This window comes from Coregonus lavaretus, assembly GCF_964263955.1.
Source record: "Coregonus lavaretus genome assembly, chromosome: 15".
Lineage (NCBI taxonomy): Eukaryota > Metazoa > Chordata > Actinopteri > Salmoniformes > Salmonidae > Coregonus > Coregonus lavaretus.
In genome coordinates this window covers 15715211-15740007 of record NC_140002.1, presented here as the reverse complement: position 1 = coordinate 15740007, position 24797 = coordinate 15715211, and the positions used below count along the sequence as shown (strand labels likewise).

The 24797-nt window shown below is 44.3% G+C and overlaps 1 protein-coding gene across 1 annotated transcript in view; it reads right to left on the bottom strand.

Moving 5' to 3' along the window:
• Positions 1-24797, bottom strand: part of LOC311142859 (opioid-binding protein/cell adhesion molecule-like) — a gene marked incomplete at both ends in the record, with an annotated part of 148196 nt that overhangs the window by 55312 nt on the left and 68087 nt on the right. Inside the window, one exon of the mRNA XM_084178557.1 lies at positions 22760-22992. Coding sequence (XP_084034683.1) covers positions 22760-22992 — 233 coding nt within the window. The remainder of the gene's footprint in view (positions 1-22759; positions 22993-24797) is intronic.

Sequence of the window (24797 nt, the reverse complement as noted above, 5' to 3'; positions counted from 1 at the left end):
ACCGGGTGGCGTAATCCACTATTACCAGGATGTATTGGTATCCCTTCGCTGTTTTCACCAACGGATCCACCAGATCCATTGCCATCCGCTCAAGCGGCACCCCTATAATGGGCAAGGGAACCAAAGGGTTTCTATAATGTGCCCTCGGGGCTATGATCTGGCTCTCTGGGCAGGTACGGCAGTAGTCCTCCACGGCGCGCTTGACTCCGGGCCAGTGGAATCGATTCCCGATCCGCTCCCTAGTTTTTCCATCCCCAGGTGTGCCCTGAGCAGGTGGGTGTGGGCAAGTTGCAAGACAATTCTAACATACTGGGTGGGTAGGAGTAACAAGTATTTCGTCTCCCCATTGTTCTTTACTACCTGATACAATAAATTACGCTTGATGGCGACGTGTGGGTAGCGCCACTCACTTACCCCGGGTAACAGCGCGCTGTCCATTGCGATCACCTGGCCCCTCGCGTTCTGGAGGTGGGACCTCTACCTGGGCTGTCCCGAACTGATCCGTGAGGATCCCGTGTCGGGCGGCCCGTCTGGTGCCTCCACCTCCATAAAGGGGAGCCTGAGGTCCTCCTCGGATGATGGCCCGCTTCCCGGCGCGGGGACATCTCCCTCCTCCTGGTCTGACTCGGGCCCAGTGGACACCTCTTGCGGCGGGGTTTGGCTTGCGCAGGCGACTGTCCTTTTTCCTCTCCTTCCTACCTCTCGCGCACCTCCCCAGGTCCCTCTTCCACAGTGCCTGGAAGAGAAGGCAATCTCTACCGTTGAGAATGGGCACGGGCAGGTTAGGAACAGCCCTCACGCACATCTGGCATTCCCCCCTTGGGGTGGTTATCCGCACCAGCACGGTTGGGTACCTCTTTGTGTTCCTGTGTACACAGGACACTCATCTTCTCGTCCCCCAGTTCATCCTTCCCCTCTCGTGTGAGCCACTGCGGTTGGGACAGGGTCACCATGCTGCTGGAGTCCAGCATAGCACTGGTGTTGACGCCATCGATTCGTACTGGAACCATCGGAGGTGCCGTCTCGGTGTGCGCCCAACAGGAGGTGACATAACTCCCCATCCGGTATACCCCGGAGCTGGGGTATGCGGAGGGCATGGACTCCTCCCGGCATGGGCAGCTCCACGCAAGGTGTCCCGGCTCACCGCACTCATAGCAGCACCTCTGATCTAGGTCTAGCAGAGGACGTCGTTGTAGGTTTGGGTCGCCCTCCCGCTTCACGGCCTCGTCTGGTTCTGTCCGGGCCCCCTTCAGCCCCTCGCCTCTCTCTGTGCTTTTCTTCCCCCTCCCCGCATCTGCTCTCTCCGCCCGGGCCCCTTTCAGCAGGTCCTGGGTGTTCTGGTGGGATTCCACCATGGTTAGCAATTCCTCCAGGCTCTGGTGGTTCTGCATGCTCGCCACCTTCTTCATCTCGTAGGGGAGGGCCCGAAGGTACTGATCCAAGATGACCTTATCGATTATCGGGAGGGACGGTACGTCGGTCAGTAGCCAGCCCTTGGTAAGGCACACCAGGTCTATCATCTGAGCGCAGGGAGAGATGGTGGAGTCAAAGGCCCAGTCGTGGACCAGTTGTGCACAGCGTCCGAGGCTGAATCCATAACGGCTCAGGATCTCACGTTTGAGTCCCTCATAATTTGCGGCCTGGTCAGCGTTCAGGTCGAAGTAGGCCTTCTGGGCCTTCCCGGAGAGGTAGGGTGCCAAAAGGATGGCCCACTTGAACTTGGGCCATCCTTCCCTCTGTGCCATCCTCTCGAAGGTGCACAAATACGTTAGCTTGACCAGGAACTGATTCGGGCTAGACTCCTGAGCCATACCACCCTTCAACTGGGCTACCTCCGCTACCAGTCTGAGGTTTTGTTGGCGCTGCTCCTCCAGCGCTTGCTCCTGGAGAGCCTGTTGTTTCTGCTGGTTGAGGATAAACTGAGCCACCAGTTCCTCCATGGTAATCTCCGTACGCTCAACCCCACGGCACCCAAAGCTACTGAGATGCCCGCATTCTCCACCATATGTGTTAAACTGTGGAGTGTTGGTTTGAGCGTGCAGAGATGGACACAGAGACAGGGAGGTTCTAGTCAGAAAAACACAACTTTACTAAGCAACAAAAATAAAGATAACAAAATTCAGGGTTGGCTCGGTACATCTTCTCCTACTCGGCTCCGTGCTTCCGGGAGCTTAGTTTCCCCTCGTTGGCTCACACCTTGCCTCTCTCTTTGTCCTTCTCACTGTGTGCCACGGTGCTCCATTTATGTGGCCTGCATGGCTGGCTGGCACTCTCCCCTAATTACCTCTACTTGGCCCATCAGCGTTGGGGTGCCCAGCCCATGGACTCCCAGCAGAGGGAGCCAACGTCGCGGCACATACCTCCCTCTATCACCAACCCCCGGGGTAGACCTCCCGGGATACCACAATAAGTATTCAGACCCTTTACTCAGTACTTTGTTGAAGCACCTTTGGCAGCGATTACAGCCTTGAGTCTTCTTTGGTATGACACTACAAGCTTGGCACGCCTGTAATTGAGGAGTTTCTCCCATTCTTCTCTGCAGATCCTTTCAAGCTCTGTCAGGTTGGATGAGGAGCATCGTGCACAGCTATTTTCAGGTCTCTTGTTCAATCGGGTTCAAGTCCGGGCTCTGGCTGGGCCACTCAAGGACACTCAGAGACTTGTCCCGAAGCCACTCCTGCATTGTCTTTGCTGGGTGCTTAGGGTCGTTGTCCTGTTGGAAGGTGAACCTTCACCTTTTTTTATTTAATCAATTTTAGAAAAAGGCTGTAATGGAACAAAAGGTGGAAAAAGTCAAGGTGTCTGAATACCTTCCGAATGCACTTTAGCTCTATCAATGCTTTACTTTGAAAAGTATGTGAGCATCAACATTCATGATAATTATCTCCTTATTTCGATGAATCAACTATATGCAACTCTTAATATTTGGGAAGCTTACATACAAATGTAGCTAAATACGTGTATCTTGAATTAATTCAAAAATGTAAATTAAAGGGCAGTAAGAAATAAAGTATCCATTTGTTAATCACCAAAACATCCTCAAGCCTCATTCAAAATATAGGCCTATTTACCGGTAGTCATCCAATTGATTTTTCTATCTTTACCAACCATATTTCTACGCATGTGAATAACCAGCCGAGTGCAGAAAAATTGCTTTCAAAGCCAATAAAGTGCTTACTGTGAGGGTCTTTCTTTATATATTGCACAGTCTGTCACACGGCCAATAAAGAGATCTGTCAGTGTTGTGCGTCCCAAATGGCAATCTATTCTCTACATAGTGCACTACTTTTGATCAGAGCCCTATGGGCCCTGATCAAAAGTGTTGCACTATGTAGGGAATAGGTTGCCAATTGAGAAACAGCCTGTGTATGTGTTACCACCAGATTGTAATTCTCCAACCTTTATATGAGGCAAAGCATGTTAAATTGCTTTTTAATAGAGCTGTACCTTCCCTTCACTTTTGAAGGAGGATTTCAGAGCTTCAAAGGATTCTTAAGTCAACAGGCTGCTATGCTGAATCAAAAGAATTTGCTTCGTTGCTGGCTGGATTCATAGGCCCTATGTATATTCTTAACCTAGAATCCCAGCTGCTTCACCGCTGGAAGATTATTACAGAAGATGGAGATTCCCCCTTTATGACTGCACGTTTGGTGGTGTGTGTGGTCTTTGGGATTTGTATCTGTTATTAAATGAAGGCCTTACCTGAACTAGGACTTGTGATAAACATTCAACCTTCCTAAGTTCTCCCATGTCCCCCCGCTCCTCCGCAGACTCCTCTGGCTTCCAGTCGAAGCTTGCATCATCTTCAAGATCCTGGTGCTTGCCTACGGAGCAGCAAGGGGAACTGCCCCTCCTTACCTTTAGGCTATGCTCAAACCCTACATCCCAACCCGAGCACTCCATTCTCCCACCTCTGGTCTCTTGGCCCTCCCACCCCTACGGGAGGGCAGCTCCCACTCAGACCAGGCCAAGCTCTTCTCTGTCCTGGCACCCCAATGGTGGAACAAGCTTCCCTAAAGTCAGGACAGCGGAGTCCCTGCCCATCTTTCGAAAACGTCTGAAAGCCTACCTCTTTGTAGAGTATTTTAAATAACTCACGCCGCCCCCGACACTCCCCTCCCTGCAAAAAAATAAAATAAGGCATTTCTCATTTCCCACTAGCACTGACTTTGCTGATAAATACTTTTTTGAGGGAAAATGTACTTGATACGACTGTGATGTGTTGTTGTCTCACCTAGCTGTCTTAAGATGAATGCACTAACTGTAAGTCACTCTGGATAAGAGTGTCTGCAAAATGACTAAAATAAAGAATAACCAAAAATTACTGAACCCAACTATTTCCAAGTCCAGGTTACTAAAACCAGCAAATATCAATTAGAAAACTAGGATATCCACCAAAGTAACAAGTACATTTATCTTAAATGTGATCGCAAACAAAAAAGGTTGTTTCAGTGCACATCCAGGTGAAACCAAGCATTCCAACACTGTAACATCTCACATACAGCCACTTAAGTCGTAAGCAATCCACTTTATTTTGTTATTTTGCCCAATGTGACAAGATGTTCTTGCTTCTCAGTAAATAAATAAAACACCCTTATAATGAATGAATCTTCTCTAATGTTGGATCCACAGCTGCGGTAACAATATTATTATTATTTTAATTTTTTTGGGGGGTAGATCAGCTTAATATTGCAGATAGATTGTAACTTCCATCAATGTAATTGTCTGCATCACTTACAATCCCCCATGTTTTTTAAAATAAATAAATATATATATATATATATATACACACACACACACACACATACAGTTGAAGTCGGAAGTTAACATACACTTAGGTTGGAGTCAATAAAACACGTTTTTCAACCACTCCACAAATGTCTTGTTAACAAACTATAGTTTTGGCAAGTCGGTTAGGACATCTACTTTGTGCTTGAGACAAGTAATTTTTCCAACAATTGTTTACAGACAGATTATTTCACTTATAATTCACTGTATCACAATTCCAGTGGGTCAAAAGTTTACAAACACTAAGTTGACTGTGCCTTTAAACAGCTCGGAAAATTCCAGAAAATGATGTCATGGCTTTAGAAGCTTCTGATAGGCTAATTGACATCATTTGAGTCAATTTGTGGTGTACCTGTGGATATATTTCAAGGCCGACCTTCAAACTCAGTGCCTCTTTGCTTGACATCATGGAAAAATCAAAAGAGAAATCAGCCAAGACCTCAGAAAACAAACTGTAGACCTCCACAAGTCTGGTTTGTCCTTGGGAGCAATTTCCAAACGCCTGAAGGTACCTCGTTCATTTGTACAAACAATAGTACGCAAGTATAAACACCATGGGACCACGCAGCCATCATACCACTCAGGAAGAAGACGCGTTCTGTCTCCTAGAGATGAACGTACTTTGGTGCGAAAAGTGCAAATCAATCCCAGAAAAACAGCAAAGGACCTTGTGAAGATGCTGAAGGAAACAGGTACAAAAGTATCTATATCCACAGTAAAACGAGTCCTATATCGACATAACCTGAAAGGCCGCTCAGCAAGGAAGAAGCCACTGCTCAAAAACCGCCAGACTACGGTTTGCAACTGCACATGGGGACAAAGATCGTACTTTTTGGAGAAATGTCCTCTAGTCTGATGAAACAAAAATAGAACTGTTTGGCCATAATGCCCATCATTATGTTTGGAGGAAAAAGGGGGCTGCTTGCAAGCCGAAGAACACCATCCCAACCGTGAAGCACGGGGGTGGCAGCATCATGCTGTGGGGGTGCTTTGATGCAGGAGGGACTGGTGCACTTCACAAAATAGATGGCATCATGAGGAAGGAAAATCATGTGGATATATTGAAGCAACATCTCAAGACATCAGTCAGGAAGTTAAAGCTTGGTCGCAAATGGGTCTTCCAAATGGACAATGACCCCAAGCAGACTTCCAAAGTTGTGGCAAAATTGCTTAAGGACAACAAAGTCAAGGTATTGGAGTGGCCATCACAAAGCCCTGACCTCAATCCTATAGTACATTTGTGGGCAGAACTGAAAAAGCGTGTGCGAGCAAGGAGGCCTACAAACCTGACTCAGTTACACCAGCTCTGTCAGGAGGAATGGGCCAAAATTCACCCAACTTATTGTGGGAAGCTTGTGGAAGGCTACCCGAAACGTTTGACCCAAGTTATACACTTTAAAGGCAATGATACCAAATACTAATTGATTGTATGTAAACTTCTGACCCACTGGGAATGTGATGAAAGAAATAAAAGCTGAAATAAATAATTCTCTCTACTATTATTCTGACATTTCACATTCTTAAAATAAAGTGGTGATCCTAACTGACATAAGACAGGGAATTGTTACTAGGATTAAATGTCAGGAATTGTGAAAAACTGAGTTTAAATGTATTTGGCTAAGGTGTATGTAAACCTCCGACTTCAACTGTATACACACACACACATACATACAGTGGGGAAAAAAATTATTTAGTCAGCCACCAATTGTGCAAGTTCTCCCACTTAAAAAGATGAGAGAGGCCTGTAATTTTCATCATAGGTACACGTCAACTATGACAGACAAATTGAGGGGAACAAATCCAGAAAATCACATTGTAGGATTTTTTATGAATTTATTTGCAAATTATGGTGGAAAATAAGTATTTGGTCACCTACAAATTTCTGGCTCTCACAGACCTGTAACTTCTTCTTTAAGAGGCTCCTCTGTCCTCCACTCATTACCTGTATTAATGGCACCCGTTTGAACTTGTTATCAGTATTAAAAGACACCTGTCCACAACCTCAAACAGTCACACTCAAAACTCCACTATGGCCAAGACCAAAGAGCTGTCAAAGGACACCAGAAACAAAATTGTAGACCTGCACCAGGCTGGGAAGACTGAATCTGCAATAGGTAAGCAGCTTGGTTTGAAGAAATCAACTGTGGGAGCAATTATTAGGAAATGGAAGACATACAAGACCACTGATAATCTCCCTCGATCTGGGGCTCCACGCAAGATCTCGTCCCGTGGGGTCAAAATGATCACAAGAACGGTGAGCAAAAATCCCAGAACCACACGGGGGGACCTAGTGAATGACCTGCAGAGAGCTGGGGCCAAAGTAACAAAGCCTATCATCAGTAACACACTATGCCGCCAGGGCCTCAAATCCTGCAGTGCCAGACGTGTCCCCCTGCTTAAGCCATGGGGCGGCAGGTAGCTTAGTGGTTAAGAGCGTAGAAAATCTTTGGAAGGAGTTGAAAGTCCGTGTTTCCCAGCGACAGCCCCAAAACATCACTGCTCTAGAGGAGATCTGCATGGAGGAATGGGCCAAAATACCAGTAACAGTGTGTGAAAAACTTGTGAAGACTTACAGAAAACGTTTGACCTGTGTCATTGCCAACAAAGGGTATATAACAAAGTATTGAGAAACTTTTGTTATTGACCAAATACTTATTTTCCACCATAATTTGCAAATAAATTCATTACAAATCCTACAATGTGATTCTCTGGATTTATTTTCTCTCATTTTGTCTGTAATAGTTGACGTGTACCTATGATGAAAATTACAGGCCTCTCTCATCTTTTTAAGTGGGAGAACTTGCACAATTGGTGGCTGACTAAATACTTTTTTTCCCCACTGTACATACACATACATATCCTTTTTAAAAATATATATATTCCCCTTTATTACTTTCCAACGCCGCCACCCTTTCCCCACTTGGAGTAAACTAGTGAACAACAACGCCTTGGCCTCTACTTCCAGCCCATACCCACTATCTACATTTTATGGACACAGTCAATTTTACAGTAATTACATTTTGTTTGTTCTTTCTCCTGAACTTCTTCTACTCTCAACCTCTCCGATCATTTTCTTGATGTCCATCCGGTTTGCTTTTATATGCCATATCTTTCTAACTGTGCTCCTTCACAAAAGCTCCCAACCTACAACCCATACACTTATTATGGACACAGCGTGCCTACATTATTAGTTATCTTGTTAATGTTTGTTGTTAGTTGTTATTAGTCCCATCCTTCAATTCCATTCAACACCTCCCATCTATCTATTAACACCATCCATATAGAATTTCTATTTGCCATATATATTTCAACTGTACTGTGATGTCTTACAAAAGTTCTGAACCTTTCTATTCTCATTGTTTCTACAGATTGTGAATTGAAAATAAACATTTTTGCTAAAAGTATTATTATGTTATTGATCGATTGACTATTACTTTTCAGATCACCCAGTAGTGCTATCTGCAGGGTTAGCTCCAGGTAAATATTGCAATCCTTTAGCCATTCCTGGACCTGTGTCCAAAAACAAGCTACAAATGGACAGTACCAAAACGATCTAATGATTCTGTCTCTTCGCAGCAAAATCTGCAGAGCTGGGAAGATTGTATCCCCCATATAAATAACATTCTATTGGTAGCAATAATTTTATATAATAATTTAAATTGAAAGATTCTAAGTTTTGAATCCGGTGTTCGTTTTGCGTATCAGTTCATAAACACTATGCCATGGGATCGGTACGTCAAAAATCTCTTCCCAACTATTTTGTATCTTGTGGAAATGTCAAATGATTTGACATGCAAATGATGACCTCTTCCAGGCATTTATTAACATGCACATTTGGTAATCAAGCACGGCATATTTGCTGCATCTGCATTTCCACTGATGCAATTTGCCTTCTTTCGTAAACAGGCCTGGGTCATTCCTTCGAGCGAGATAGATACTTTGGCAAAAATTCCCTCTTCAGTTCTCAGACCCATTAGATAATTAATGAAGATCTTACAATTTTACTTGCTTAAGGTGTATCCCATGATCCCACAGGTACTGTAGCTACGGGTCAATATTTCTTTTTTAATTTGGATTTACAGGAATTGTCTAGGTTCTTTCAGGGGTGTATTTGTATAGACTATACATCAACATGACTTGAAGACAACACAGTGGCTCATCTGGGTAGATACTTGAGGTAGTATGGTTTATTGTCTATCTTATTCACCATAAAGCAGTGATCTACTGCTGTGGCACTGTAAGGTAATATTTGAAGTCATTCAATAAAACACCTTGTTAGAAATAATTTTGGTCGACAGGTTTGCCAGATAGCAACCCAAGTCATAAACGGTTATCTCGTGCGGTACCGATGCACCAAGTCTGGAACCAACAGGACCCTTAACAGCTTCGATTTGGATGAAGATTTCTACTTCAATGAGTTGGCAGCACAGGACATACTGCTCACCCCGGACCAGGCCCTAAACCCCAACACTCGGAAGAGAAAGAGACGGCGATATAGAGGTCGATGTGCAGGTACCCTGATGAAACTATGGCGACGAGTAAATAATCCTCCTCTACCCTCTGTTCTATTGGCAAAAGCACAATCACTGGAGAACAAACTGGACGAACTCCGTTCGAGACTATCCTATCAACAGGACCTGAAGAACTGTAATATCCTACGTTTCTCGGAAACTGGACTGAACCAGAACATGGATAATATTCTAGCTCTTTTTTCTATGCATAGGCAGGACAGAACGGTTGCGTTGGGTAAGCTCAAGGGGGGTAGTCTGTTAACAAAAGCTGGTGAACGATCTCTAATATTAAGGAAGTCTCAAGGTTCTGCTCGCCTGGGTTAGAATACCTCATGTTAAGTTATAGACTATACTATTTACCAAGAGAGTTTTCATCTATATTTTTCATAGCTGTCTATTTACCACCATAAACCGATGCTGGCACTAAGACCGCACGCAACGAGCTGTATAGGGCCATAAGCAAATAAGAAAATGCTCATCCAGAGGCAGCACTCCTAGTGGCCAGTGATTTTAATGCAGTAAAAATGAAATCTGTTTTACATAATTTCTACCAGCATTTCACCTGTGCAAAACTCTAAACCATCTTCACTCCACTCACAGAGATGCATACAAAGCTCTCCCTCGCCCTCCATTTGGGACACTAACCCGGACACTTCTAAGAAATCCCGCTACAACCTCCGACAAACCATCAAACAGGCAAAGCATCAACACAGGACTAAGATCGAATCCTACTACACCGGCTACACTGACGCTCGTCGGATGTGGCAGGGCTTGCAAACTATCACAGATTACAAAGGGAAACCCAGCTGCGAGCTGCCCCGTGACGCGAGCCTACCAGATGAGCTAAATGCCATCTATGCTTGCTTCGAGACAAGCAACACTGAACCATGCATGAGAGCACCAGCTGTTCCGGATGACTGTGTGATCACGCTCTCCGTGGCAAATGCAAGTAAGACCTTTAAACAGGTTAACATTCACAAGGCCGCAGGGTCAGATGGATTACCAAGACGCGTACTCCGAGCTTGCGCTGACCTGCTGGCAAGTGTCTTCACTTACATTTTCAACTTCTTCCTGACCCAGTCTGAAATACCTACATAAAGCAGACCACCATAGTCCCTGTGCTCAAGAACGCCATGGTAACCTGGCTGAATGACTATCGTCCCGTAGCACTCACATCTGCAGCCATGTAAATGCTTTGAAAGGCTGGTCATGGCTCACATCAACAGCATCATCCCAGACATCCTGGACCCACTCCAATTCGCATACCACCCCAACAGATCCACAGATGACGCAATCTCTATTGCACTCCACAGTGCCCTTTCCCACTTGGACAAAAGGAACACCTACATGAGAATGCTGTTCATTGACTACAGCTCAGCTTTCAACACCATAGTGCCCTCTAAGCTCATCACTAAGCTAAGGACACTGGGACTGAACACCTCCCTCTGCAACTGGATCCTGGACTTCCTGACGGGACGCCCCCAGGTGGTGAGGGTAGGCAACAACACATCCGACACATTAACCATCAACACCGGGTCCCCTTAGGGGTGCGTGCTTAGTCCCCTCCTATACTCCCTGTTGACCCATGACTGTGTGGCCATGCACAACTCCAACACCCTTATTAAGTTTGCAGATGACACAATGGTGGTAGGCCTGATCACTGACGATGATGAGACAGCCTATAGGGAGGAGGTCAGAGAACTGGCAGTGTGGTGCCAGGACAACAATCTCTCCCTCAACGTCAGCAAGACACAGGAGCTGATCGTGGACTACAGGAAACGGAGGGCCGAGCACGCCCCCATTCACATCGACAGGGCTGTAGTGGGGCAGGTCGAGAGCTTCAAGTTCCTCAGTGTCCACATCACTAAGGATCTATCATGGTCCAAACACACCAACATGAAGAGGGCACGACAATTCCTCTTCCCCCTCAGGAGGCTGAAAAGATTTGGCATGGGCCCTCAGATCCTCAAAAAGTTATACAGCTGTACCATTGACAGCATCTTGACTGGCTGCATCACCGCTTGGTATGGCAACTGCTTGATCGACTAGGTACTGGTACCTAGTCTATTCCATGTATATAGCCAAGTTATCATTACTCATTGTGTATTTATTCCTTGTGCTATTATCGTTCTATTATTTATCTCTCTGCATTGTTGGGAAGGGCCCGTAAGTAAGCATTTCACTGTTACACCTGTTGTTTACAAAGCATGTGACAAATAAAATGTGATTTGATGATCCCTTTATCATTATACAATACATTAGAACGTTACCTCAAGCCAAGGCACACTTTAGGGGAATTATCTCAGGCAAATCCTATCCTTATTCAGCTCAGACTAATTCATGCACTAAATCTTAATTGAATGAGTTTGCGGCATAATATATGGACGAGAAAAGAAAGTGTGCGGAGGAAGTAGAGGCAAAGTAGAGGCAAAGCACAGTGCGAATGGGGGGGGGGGGGACGACGACAACAACTGTGGGAAGAGAGACCAAACAACATGCCATGCAGTTCCGTAGCCTCCCTCGAGCCATTCTCGCCTTCCCTCGTAAATGCAGATGACAGTGGATCTCGGCAGAAACCTCGGCAGAGCTCTGTGTGTGGGGATTACGACAAATTGGCTCAGTTTCTCCTTGACCTCCTCTCCTTAACACACACAACCAGCAACTACTTAAAGAATATAAATAGATACATTAAAGTTCCTCCAGTAAGTCTTGCCGTTCCAAACCACTTAGACCTGGGGCCTTTCAATCAGCGCATCTAGCGTCTGGCATAAACTCATGCCTATATTTCCCTGCCATCTCTGCAAGCATCATCGTGGCAATGTTTCCCTCCCACGTCAGCAAATCCGGCTTGAGAGCATGAATTAGCACATGAATAGGAAATACATTGAGGTACTTAACAGGCTCTTGATTTCAAATCAGCAACGCAAACATTCAAAAGCTTGCGACGTGTAAATATGTGTAATTGCTTTGCATCAGTGGTCGCCTGAAAGCATCTCCGCCCCAGCAACCCTAAAAACAGTTTGGCAGGTTGAGAATCCAATCCCCCAGAATGGTGGTTCTTCAAAAACGGCATAAAAAAACAACAAATATTTGATGTCTACATCTGATTCCATTGCTCAGGTGATTTGGGCTACTCTTTTGAAGTGGTGACGCATCAACAAAAAACCCACCCTGTGCCGTATACAGTCATGAGGGACACTGAACCACGAAGACAGAACATACTGAATTGAGGATAGACAAGGCACAAGCCTGATCCATTTTAAATTTTAGCATGTCTGGCTGTGGCCCCAAGTCAATCAGTTGCAGATAAAGGAAGACCTTACTGGGGGTTCAATAGGAATGTTTATGCACTTTTCTAAAGACCGGTGCAATTTCATATGAACACCTTAGAAGAACAGCTTCTATCAGTTCTAACACTCAACACCTCAGAGTGTAAACATTCTGAGAGGATCCATAGTATGGTTTCCCTTTATCTGCAATTGATTGAATTTGGGTCTGTGTGTGTGTTGAACTACCTCTGAGCAAGGGAGCTCATTCCAGTTTCTAACCCCTCTCTCCCTCCCATAGAAACACATTCAATTAAACATTCATAAAATGGCAAAAAAGACAGTCAAAAAATTAATCATAAGGAATAAGGTTTTGAAGTGACTGTCCTATATCTAGGAGACTCAGGAAATATTTTTGTTTTTTGGGACTTTTTGTTGGTAAAAAACAACCTGCATACATCCATTCGTTTGTATGAGTTACCTACAGACCAGTCACTTGTGGGGGTCGTAGAGCAAAACCATTGTGTTCGTGAGTCTCTCCTTTCCATAAAGTGGTCATAATAGTTTGTAGGCCAAACTGTTCAGACTCTACAGATGTTCTCAATGGAAGACCGATTTCCAGGATGTCTCATGGTCTGACAAACACCGCTGGAGCTCGGCCACCTTCCACCGCAGATGCGTAAGGCAGATGGTGGATTGAGACACAGCCCAAGCTTAAACTGACAGATTTTGATGGGGATTTTTTTATTATGTTACTTAGATTGACACACAGGTTGACACAAGGGGTCATGCTGAAAACCTGGTAGAGCACTGCTCTTTTTAAAGAAACATTCAGCTAACTGATGGCCACCTGTGGTTAATCTGTAAATAGCACCATCAGCCACAGTGCTGTATACTGACGCGTTGGTGTCGACTAGAGGCCCTACAAAGAAAGGGGTATTCTCCTGATTTGCCTGTTACACAGCGCCTTTTTGCACAAAGAATTTGCCATCTAGCAGTTTTAATGCAGAATTCATGTTATTTTTGCCTCTTGTGCCAAACTGACAAGGAATACATGTATAGTAAAGACACTTCTATAGTCCATGCTCTCTTTGATGGATATTGGCATCGTGTCAAATAGCCCGGAGGCAAAAACAGCTTCTATAGTCCATGCTTTTTTCGATGGATATTGGCATCGTGTCAAATAGCCCGGAGGCAAAAACAGCTATATTAGCTCTGAAAGGTATTTAGCGCTAGAGGCAAAATAATTAGCGCTTGGCAACGTCGACGGTCTGGGGAGTCATTGATTAGGACTGACAGCGTTGAATCGCCTTAAAACGTTAATGATCTCATCATTATCTGATCACACCTGTATACTATCCACAGACCAAGCCATTGACGGTCGGTCAAAAAGTCGAGGATCAGCCCAAATGCTTATTCGATATAACAGCCATGAAATACTCAACATCATTCTCATTAACTGCTAAAACAGACGATAACAAGGTTTGGCAGATGATAACAAGGTTGAATACATTTCCAAATGCATTTTTTTTCATAAAGCGTACCTTTTGTGTACACAATACGGTAAACATGTTTTGTATTTAGGTGTGGGCTTCAAAGCGCAAATACAGTAGGCAGGGAAAACCTGTTTTGGTGATTTCTGGTATATCATCAAAATAAATAAATCACAGCACGTTTTTGGACCCATTCAGCAGTTTTTACCTGATTAAGTACAATACTGTTGGAAATTAATGTTGAAACTTCCATTTATATTCCTAAAATTGTAGTTTAAAATTATAAATTATGCTGTCACTGCTTCCTGTTGACAAGACATTGATAAATAGCCCAATGTCAAAACACAGTTGTAAAGTGTCCAAATCAATAACCAATATGCAGAAACAGTTTGTGATATATTGAAAACCCAAACATAAAATGTACTATCTACACATACATGTGCAACAATAGCAATTATATTACTTGTATTTTTTAAACGTGCAGCTTATAAAATGCACACGCACCAAAAAGCCTGTTCTTTTGTCAAGTGGCAATAAATCGCTCATCAGTTAGGGGGGGGGAGTATTTAGTCAGCCACCAATTGTGCAAGTTCTTCCACTTAAAAAGATGAGAGAGGCCTGTAATTTTCATCATAGGTACACGTCAACTATGACAGACAAAATTAGATTTTTTTTTCCAGAAAATCACATTGTAGGATTTTTTATGAATTTATTTGCAAATTATGGTGGAAAATAAGTATTTGGTCAATAACAAAAGTTTCTCAATACTTTGTTATATACCCTTTGTTGGCAATGACACAGGTCAAACGTTTTCTGTAAGTCTTCACAAGGTTTTCACACACTGTTGCTGGTATTTTGGCCCATTCCTCCATGCAGATCTCCTCTAGAGCAGTGATGTTTTGGGGCTGTCGCTGGGCAACACGGACTTTCAACTCCCTCCAAAGATTTTCTATGGGGTTGAGATCTGGAGACTGGCTAGGCCACTCCAGGACCTTGAAATGCTTCTTACGAAGCCACTCCTTCGTTGCCCGGACGGTGTGTTTGGGATCATTGTCATGCTGAAAGACCCAGCCACGTTTCATCTTCAATGCCCTTGCTGATGGAAGGAGGTTTTCACTCAAAATCTCACGATACATGGCCCCATTCATTCTTTCCTTTACACGGATCAGTCGTCCTGGTCCCTTTGCAGAAAAACAGCCCCAAAGCATGATGTTTCCACCCCCATGCTTCACAGTAGGTATGGTGTTCTTTGGATGCAACTCAGCATTCTTTGTCCTCCAAACACGACGAGTTGAGTTTTTACCAAAAAGTTCTATTTTGGTTTCATCTGACCATATGACATTCTCCCAATCCTCTTCTGGATCATCCAAATGCACTCTAGCAATCTTCAGACGGGCCTGGACATGTACTGGCTTAAGCAGGGGGACACGTCTTGCACTGCAGGATTTGAGTCCCTGGCGGCGTAGTGTGTTACTGATGGTAGGCTTTGTTACTTTGGTCCCAGCTCTCTGCAGGTCATTCACTAGGTCCCCCCGTGTGGTTCTGGGATTTTTGCTCACCGTTCTTGTGATCATTTTGACCCCACGGGGTGAGATCTTGCGTGGAGCCCCAGATCGAGGGAACAGCGCCGGAGAAGATGGCTGCCGTTTTACAGCCCTCTAACCAATTGTACTATTATGTGTGTTTTTCCGCGTTATTTGTAATTTATTTTGTACATAATGTTTCTGCCATCGTCTCTTATAACCAAAGAGAGCTTCTGGATATCAGGACAGCGATTACTCACCTCGCATTGGACGAAGATTTTTTCTTCAACGAGGCGTTCGCGAAGGATATCCTACAGACACCCGACAAGGCCCAGATCCCCGTCATTCGCGTGAGGAAGAGACGGAGATATCGCGGACGCAGATCCGGGTGCCTTGTAAGGATCCGACGGCGAGCGAGTAAACTGCCTCTCCCATCAATCCTATTAGCCAACGTTCAATCTTTTGAGAATAAAATTGACGATTTAAGATTACGGTTATCCTACCAACGGGACATTAAAAACTGTAATATCTTATGTTTCACGGAGTCGTGGCTGAACGACAACAATGATAACATTCAGCTAGCAGGCTATACGCTACATCGGCAGGACAGAACGTCTGACTCTGGTAAGACAAGGGGTGGCGGTCTCTGTATATTTGTAAACAACAGCTGGTGCACAAAATCAAATACTAAGGAAGTCTCGAGGTTTTGCTCGCCTGAGGTAGAGTATCTTATGATAAGCTGTAGACCACACTATTTACCAAGAGAGTTTTCATCTATATTTTTCATAGCTGTCTATTTACCACCACAAACCAATGCTGGCATTAAGATTGCACTGAATGAGTTGTACAAGGCCATTAATCAACAGGAAAACGCTCATCCAGATGCAGCGCTCCTAGTAGCCGGGGACTTTAATGCAGGGAAACTTAAATCCGTTCTACCTAATTTCTACCAGCATGTTAAATGTGCAACCAGAGGGAAAAAAACTCTAGACCACCTTTACTCCACACACAGAGACACATACAAAGCTCTCCCTCGCCCTCCATTTGGCAAATCTGACCATAACTCTATCCTCCTGATTCCTGCTTATAAGCTAAAACTGAAGCAGGAAGCACCAGTGATTCGGTTAATAAAAAAGTGGTCAGATGACGCAGATGCTAAGCTCCAGGACTGTTTTGCTAGCACAGACTGGAACATGTTCCGGGATTCTTCAGACAGCATTGAGGAGTACACCACATCAGTCACTGGCTTCATCAATAAGTGCATCGATGATGTCGTCCCCACAGTGACCGTACGTACATACCCCAACCAGAAGCCATGGATTACAGGAAACATCCGCACTGAGCTAAAGGGTAGAGCTGCCGCTTTCAAGGAACGGGACTCTAACCCGGACGCTTATAAGAAATCCCGCTATGACCTCCGACGAACCATCAAACAGGCAAAGAGTCAATACAGGTCTAAGATTGAATCATACTACACTGGCTCTGACGCTCGTCGGATGTGGCAGGGCTTGAAAACTATTACAGACTACAAAGGGAAGCACAGCCGCGAGCTGCCCAGTGACACAAGCCTACCAGACGAGCTAAACCACTTCTATGCTCGCTTCGAGGCAAGCAACACTGAAGCATGCATGAGAGCACCAGCTGTTCCGGACGACTATGTGATCACGCTCTCCGTAGCCGATGTGAGTAAGACTTTTAAGCAGGTCAACATTCACAAGGCCGCAGGGCCAGACGGATTACCAGGACGTGTACTCCGAGCATGTGCTGACCAACTGGCAAGTGTCTTCACTGACATTTTCAACATGTCCCTGACTGAGTCTGTAATACCAACATGTTTCAAGCAGACCACAATAGTCCCCGTGCCCAAGAACTCTAAGATAACCTGCCTAAATGACTACCGACCCGTAGCACTGACGTCTGTAGCCATGAAGTGCTTTGAAAGACTGGTCATGGCTCACATCAACAGCATAATCCCAGAAACCCTAGACCCACTCCAATTTGCATACCGCCCCAACAGATCCACAGATGATGCAATCTCTATCGCACTCCACACTGCCCTTTCCCACCTGGACAAGAGGAACACCTACGTGAGAATGCTATTCATTGACTACAGCTCAGCATTCAACACCATTGTGCCCTCTAAGCTCATCACTAAGCTAAGGATCCTGGGACTAAACACCTCCCTCTGCAACTGGATCCTGGACTTCCTGACGGGCCGCCCCCAGGTGGTAAGGGTAGGTAACAACACATCTGCCACACTGATCCTCAACACGGGGGCCCCTCAGGGGTGCGTGCTCAGTCCCCTCATGTACTCTCTGTTCACCCATGACTGCATGGCCAGGCACGACTCCAACACCATCATTAAGTTTGCCGACGACACAACAGTGGTAGGCCTGATCACCGACAACGATGAGACAGCCTATAGGGAGGAGGTCAGAGATCTGGCCGTGTGGTGCCAGGACAACAACCTCTCCCTCAACGTGACCAAGACAAAGGAGATGATTGTGGACTACAGAAAAAAAAAGAGGACTGAGCACGCCCCCATTCTCATCGACGGGGCTGTAGTGGAACAGGTTGAGAGCTTCAAGTTCCTTGGTGTCCACATCACCAACGAACTATCATGGTCCAAACACACCAAGACAGTCGTGAAGAGGGCACGACAAAGCCTATTCCCCCTCAGGAGACTAAAAAGATTTGGCATGGGTCCTCAGATCCTCAAAAAATTCTACAGCTGCACCATCGAGAGCATCCTGACTGGTTGCATCACCGCCTGGTATGGCAACTGCTTGGCCTCTGACCGCAAGGCACTACAGAGGGTAGTGCGTACGCCCAGTACATCACTGGGGCAAAGCTCCCTGCCATCCAGGACCTCTATACCAGGCGGTGTCAGAGGAAGGCCCTCAAAATTGTCAAAGACTCCAGCCACCCTAGTCATAGACTGTTCTCTCTGCTACCGCACGGCAAGCGATACCGGAGTGCCAAGTCTAGGTCCAAAAGACTTCTCAACAGCTTCTACCCCCAAGCCATAAGACTCCTGAACAGCTAATCATGGCTACCCGGACTATTTGCACTGCCCCCCCACCCCATCCTTTTTACGCTGCTGCTACTCTGTTAAGTATTTATGCATAGTCACTTTAACTCTACCCACATGTACATATTACCTCAACTACCTCAACTAGCCGGTGCCCCCGCACATTGACTCTGCAACGGTACCCCCCTGTATATATAGCCTCCCTACTGTCACTTTATTTTACTGTATATATAGCCTCCCTACTGTCACTTTATTTTACTTCTGCTCTTTTTTTCTCAACACTTTTTTTGTTGTTGTTTTATTCTTACTTTTTTTGTTTAAAATAAATGCACTGTTGGTTAAGGGCTGTAAGTAAGCATTTCACTGTAATGTCTGCACCTGTTGTATTCAGCGCATGTGACCAATAAAATTTGATTTGATTTGATTTGATTTGATTATCAGTGGTCTTGTATGTCTTCCATTTCCTAATAATTGCTCCCACAGTTGATTTCTTCAAACCAAGCTGCTTACCTATTGCAGATTCAGTCTTCCCAGCCTGGTGCAGGTCTACAATTTTGTTTCTGGTGTCCTTTGACAGCTCTTTGGTCTTGGCCATAGTGGAGTTTGGAGTGTGACTGTTTGAGGTTGTGGACAGGTGTCTTTTATACTGATAACAAGTTCAAACAGGTGCCATTAATACAGGTAACGAGTGGAGGACAGAGGAGCCTCTTAAAGAAGAAGTTACAGGTCTGTGAGAGCCAGAAATCTTGCTTGTTTGTAGGTGACCAAATACTTATTTTCCACCATAATTTGCAAATAAATTCATTAAAAATCCTACAATGTGATTTTCTGGATTTGTTTTCTTCTCAATTTGTCTGTCATAGTTGGCGTGTACCTATGATGAATCATTTTAAGTGGGAGAACTTGCACAATTGGTGGCTGACTAAATACTTTTTTCCCCCACTGTATACATGGTTGGTTGGATGGTAATTTGTAGAAGGCTTCTATCTATATTTTGGAAAGGCGGATGTTGATTTCGGGAGGCTGTCATCAGGGAAAAGGGAACAAACTACTTTGTCCACCATAGGATATCAACAGTGGCAAAGGTTGGCTGCTATTAAAGTGATAGTTTGACTTTCAAATACATGTATTGGTGTGTGGCCAGCAACTTGTATAGAGCGACCGCCCTGAATTATCCGTTCCATTTGAAATAGAAAATGATAGCTGTGTTCAGAATCAACATTACAAAACCAAAAACATTGATTAGTTTTATGCAACTGATCTTTTGTCATCGAGTTGACTATCAACTTTTATACTAACATCAACAATCTGAGGTAAAAAGGATGTAATTCCGCCCGATCCGATGTGGTCAAAACGTCATGGAAAGTAGCGTAATATACCTTAATTAGATATGGCAAAATAATTAAATATCTTAATTTAGGATGATAGTAAATTACGCAAACTTTGTTTTTCTTCAATAATCACATATATTTCTCCCTACTTTAACCATTTAGAGATTACAAAAACATTCCTAAGCACAATTTAACCAGCCACCCTAGACTAGAGGTCTGTGCAGCATGCTGAACATTTGGCATCTCTACATACAGGACGCAGATACAAAAATAGTTTTTTTTTTATATTACCTGCTGCAAGTTGGAGCAGAGGCTTCAATCAAGTGGTCAATTGTTTCATTAATTCTGGGGGAAATAGAGAGATGGGAAAGTGGTGGAGGGAGGAAGTGAATGCAGTAGATAGGTGTTGTGTGCAGTGCACTTCTAGAAGAAGCGGGGGGGGGGGGGGGGGGGGGGGGGGGGGGGGGGGCAAACTCCCATCAAAAGATTGTTGAGTAACAAGGACGTCGCTCCCGCTGAGACCCCCCCCCATTACTTCCCTCCCACAACGTGACTTTTCCTCGCAGTTCCTCTTTGATCTGCCTTTTAATTGGAGTTGACTATTTACAAATGTAAATACACACGCACAGTCGCCTGATAGGAGCACAATCAATTAAAGCACACAGCGATCTGAAAACAACGATGATGACAGATGATCCATGAGGTTTGACAAAACATAAACTATTAATGTTGAAAGACCACATAACAAGACCATGACTATGGCTATGTCCCAAATGGCACCCTATTCCCTATATAGTGCACTAATTTTGCCCTGGGCCCTGGTCAAAAGTAGTGCACTATATAAGGAAGAGGGTGCCATTTGGGATGAAGCAAATGACGACTATGACTCTCTGATCAATTATTCCAAAAGTGAGCGAAGTAAGTCTGTTCTGTCTAACAAGCACATCCTAATCCCCACACAGTAGCAAGCATCCCTCTCTGAAGTAGACATCTAATATCTCTATCAACTTATGAAGATATGTTTCACTAGCAAACTTCAGTTATTTTTTTGTTAACACAGGGGGCTAGCCAAATAGCCAACTACTCCTACTGTCTGAGTCATGGGCTGGCAGTTTCACTCTGTTGGCAGTTGTCATCAAGCTCTAAAGTAATTCAAAGCACAATTCTGAATAAACTCTTATTCATTGTGCATTTTGTTAAAATGGAAGGATCCAAGTGTAATCTAGTGTAACTAATGCTGTACATGTGCAGCAAAGAAAGAACCTTTTTCATTTCGACAGTGAGGACAAACCCGATAGGCTAGTAATTAATTTTGCAGGAAATTAAAAGGGGGAGAAACTAAACAGACACTGAAAAATAATTTGATCTTTGAAGAGGTGCTGTGCAGATTTCCAGAGGCATTTGAGTGAAAGCTAGGACACTAAATGTCTTTGATTTGCCAGACTTATTGAATTATTCTGATTGAAAGGAGTTTGTTTGTCTGTTTGTTCCGTCATATTCAATGCATATTGTTCTCTTTAAAAAACATAGCGTAGCTAACAATGCTGAAGACCAAGAGCCTGATCGAAAGCGATGAGATCAACTACAGAACTAACAAACACTAGGAAAGGAAATATGGTGGAACTGTAGAGACACCATTGGAGCTTTCTAGAGTTCATGATTACCTCTATCGAAAACCCTAGCACCAGAGAACACCTAGCCCATACCCCCTAGGCACCTGTGTAGATTTGAGAAGACTATATAGGTGTATTGCACCAAAGAACATCCAATATAACAGTCCTCAAACTCCCCCTCTACATCACATCCGAACCCTCAGAAAAACCTCAATTTGCACCTACACCGGTATTCTACATCATACAATTTTCTACTTTTATGGCACACAGCCATAAATCTAATTGCCATCAAAGGAGCTTGGAAGAAAAGGACGTTTCAAGCTTCTAGAGAACATACAGACTGGCCTTGCATCTCAGCCTGCTCTGTTCTCCTCTGTTCCGCCCTAATGCTCTGGTGCTTAGCAATGACACCTTCATCAATCAAATTGCCTCAGGATCCGCTGATTAGGAAAAATACAGTATCGCCAAGGTGCAATGCCGTTGATGGGGCTCAAATCAGACCATTATCCATTTAATTAGAACATACGGCATGAGAATCTGCATTATGAAGTTCACAGCAAAGTTCTGAGTTATATTCATTAGGCACCAAACGGAAGAAAACAGACTGAAATAGAGAGGGACTGCCTGGCCTTGTCCAATAAGAAATGCTCATTTTCGTTTTCAAATGTTTCAAAATGTGTGCCCTAACGAATACAATCCTGGATTTGAGCTTCTCGTGCATGCACACGGGGGTATTCAAGGTAAAGAAGTCTCAGAGCTAGTACTTTATATGAATAATTGATTAGACTGTGAACGAGCACCACACAACAGGTGTTTTCCATAATGTAAGTTGCACAAGTTAGGTAGAATCTTGTAAAGACCTAATAAAACACAAACTAATGGATACACAGACAATAACGGAAGACTTAGTGAAGTGCTTTCCCAGACTTGTGTTGTTCTACCTATTATTCTCCCTTTATTTCTATAGATTTATTTTTTTACAGCGAAAGAGAAAGTAGACAAATTCGTTTTTTTTATGGGTAATAACAGGTTCTCATTCACTGAGGGGTATGAAGGCCACCAAATACACCAGAGAGGGAGATGTCCACACACAGAAAGACGGAGAGAGATAGGAGAGAGAGCGACACACACACACATCAGGCAAAAGCTATTTTTCGACAACACCCGACCAGACAGTATCTAGATTCTAAGGCTTTGGCTTACCTTGGACGAGGATGTGCACTGACGTCGTCCTCGGTCTGCTGCTCGTCTGCACCGCACAGATGTATGGGCCCTCGTCGGTCATGTCCACATCCTCAATCTTTATGGTGAACTCCTCCTGATTGAGTGTAACCAGACTCACCCTGGGATCCACAGACCACTTGTCCTCGCCGGCGTACAGTATACTGGACCGGTTGAGCCAGGCCGTGTGTGTGACGATGTCCCCCTGTGCACACCTGGAGAACGAGAAATAAATAAATAGCCAAATCAAAAACAAGGTGAAATAAAAATGAAAAAAGTAACGCTTCGCTTTGCAGCAGGTGAGAGACCACAGCCGGCCCCATTTGCAATGTCACAGCTTTTCCTCGATGGCATACAGTGCCGTGAAAAAGTATTTACCCCCTTTCAGATTTTCTCCATTTTTGCATATTTTTTATACTGAATGTTATTAGACCTTCAACCAAAACCTAATATTAGATAAAGGGAACCTGCATTTACAAATAAAAAAACAAATTGATACTTATTTTATTTATTTAATTAACAAAGTTATGCAACACCCAATTCCCCAGTGTGAAAAGGTATTGCCCCCTTACACTCAATAACTGGTTGTGCCACATTTAGCTGCAATGACTGCAACCAAATGCTTCGTGTAGTTGTTGATAAGTCTCTCACATCGCTGTGGAGGAATTCTGGCCCACTCTTGCATGCAGAACTGCTTTAACTAAGCGACCTGGGAGTTTTCAAGCATGAACTGCTCGTTTCAAGTCCTGCCACAACATCTCAATAGTGATTAGGTCTGGACTTTGACTAAGCCATTCCAAAACTTCTAATTTGTTGCCTTTTAACCATTTTCATGTAGACTTGATTGTATGTTTTGGATCGTTGTCTTGCTATGTAGACCTGATTGTATGTTTTGGATCATTGTCTTGCTGCATGACCCAGCTGCGCTTCAGCTTCAGATGGATGGCCTGACATTGTCCTATAGAATTCACTGATACAGAGCAGAATTCATGGTTCCTTCTATTAAGACAAGTCGTCCAGGTCCTGAGGCAGCAAAGCATTCCCAAACCATCACACTACCACCACCATGCTTGACCGTTGGAATGAGGTTCTTAATGTGGAATGCAGTGTTTGGTTTTCGCCAGATTTAAAATGGGACCCATCTCATCCAAAAAGTTGACTCAAGTTTGCCAAAAAGCACCTGGATGCACCTGGATGATCATCAAGACTCTTTGAAGAATGTTCTATGGACAGATGAGTCAAAAGTATAACTTTTTGGACGACATGGGTCCCATTCAATGCAACATGCAGCAATTTCAAAGATTTCACTGAGTTACAGTTCATACAGTATAAGGAAAGCCGTCAATTGAAATAAATTCATTAGGCCCTAATCTAGGGATTTTACATGGGAATACTGTTGGTCACAGACACCTTTAAAAAAAAAAGTTGGGCCGTGGATTAGAAAACCAGTCAGTATCTGGTGTGACCACCATTTGCCTCATGCAGCGCAACACATCTCCTTCGCATAGAGTTGATCAGGCTGTTGATTGTGGCCTGTGAAATGTTGTCCCACTCATCTTCAATGGCTGTGCGAAGTTGCTGGATAATGGCGGGAACTGGAACAAGCGGTCGTACACGTCAATCCAGAGAATCCCAAACATGCTCAATGGGTGACATGTCTGGTGGGTATGCAGGCCATGGAAGAACTGGGACATTTTCAGCTTCCAGGAATTGTGTACAGATCCTTGCGACATGGGGCTGTGCATTATCATGTTGAAACATGAGGTGATGGCGGGGGATGAATGGCACGACAGTGGGCCTCATGATCTCATCACGGTATCTCTGTACATTCAAATTGCCATCAATAAAATGCAATTGTGTTTGTTGTCCGTAGCTTATGCCTGCCCATACCATAACTCCACAGCCACCATAGGGCACTCTGCTCAGAACATTGACATCAGCAAACCGCTCGCCCACACGATGCCACACACATGGTCTGCGGTTGTGAGGCCGGTTGGACGTACTGCCAAATTCTCTAAAA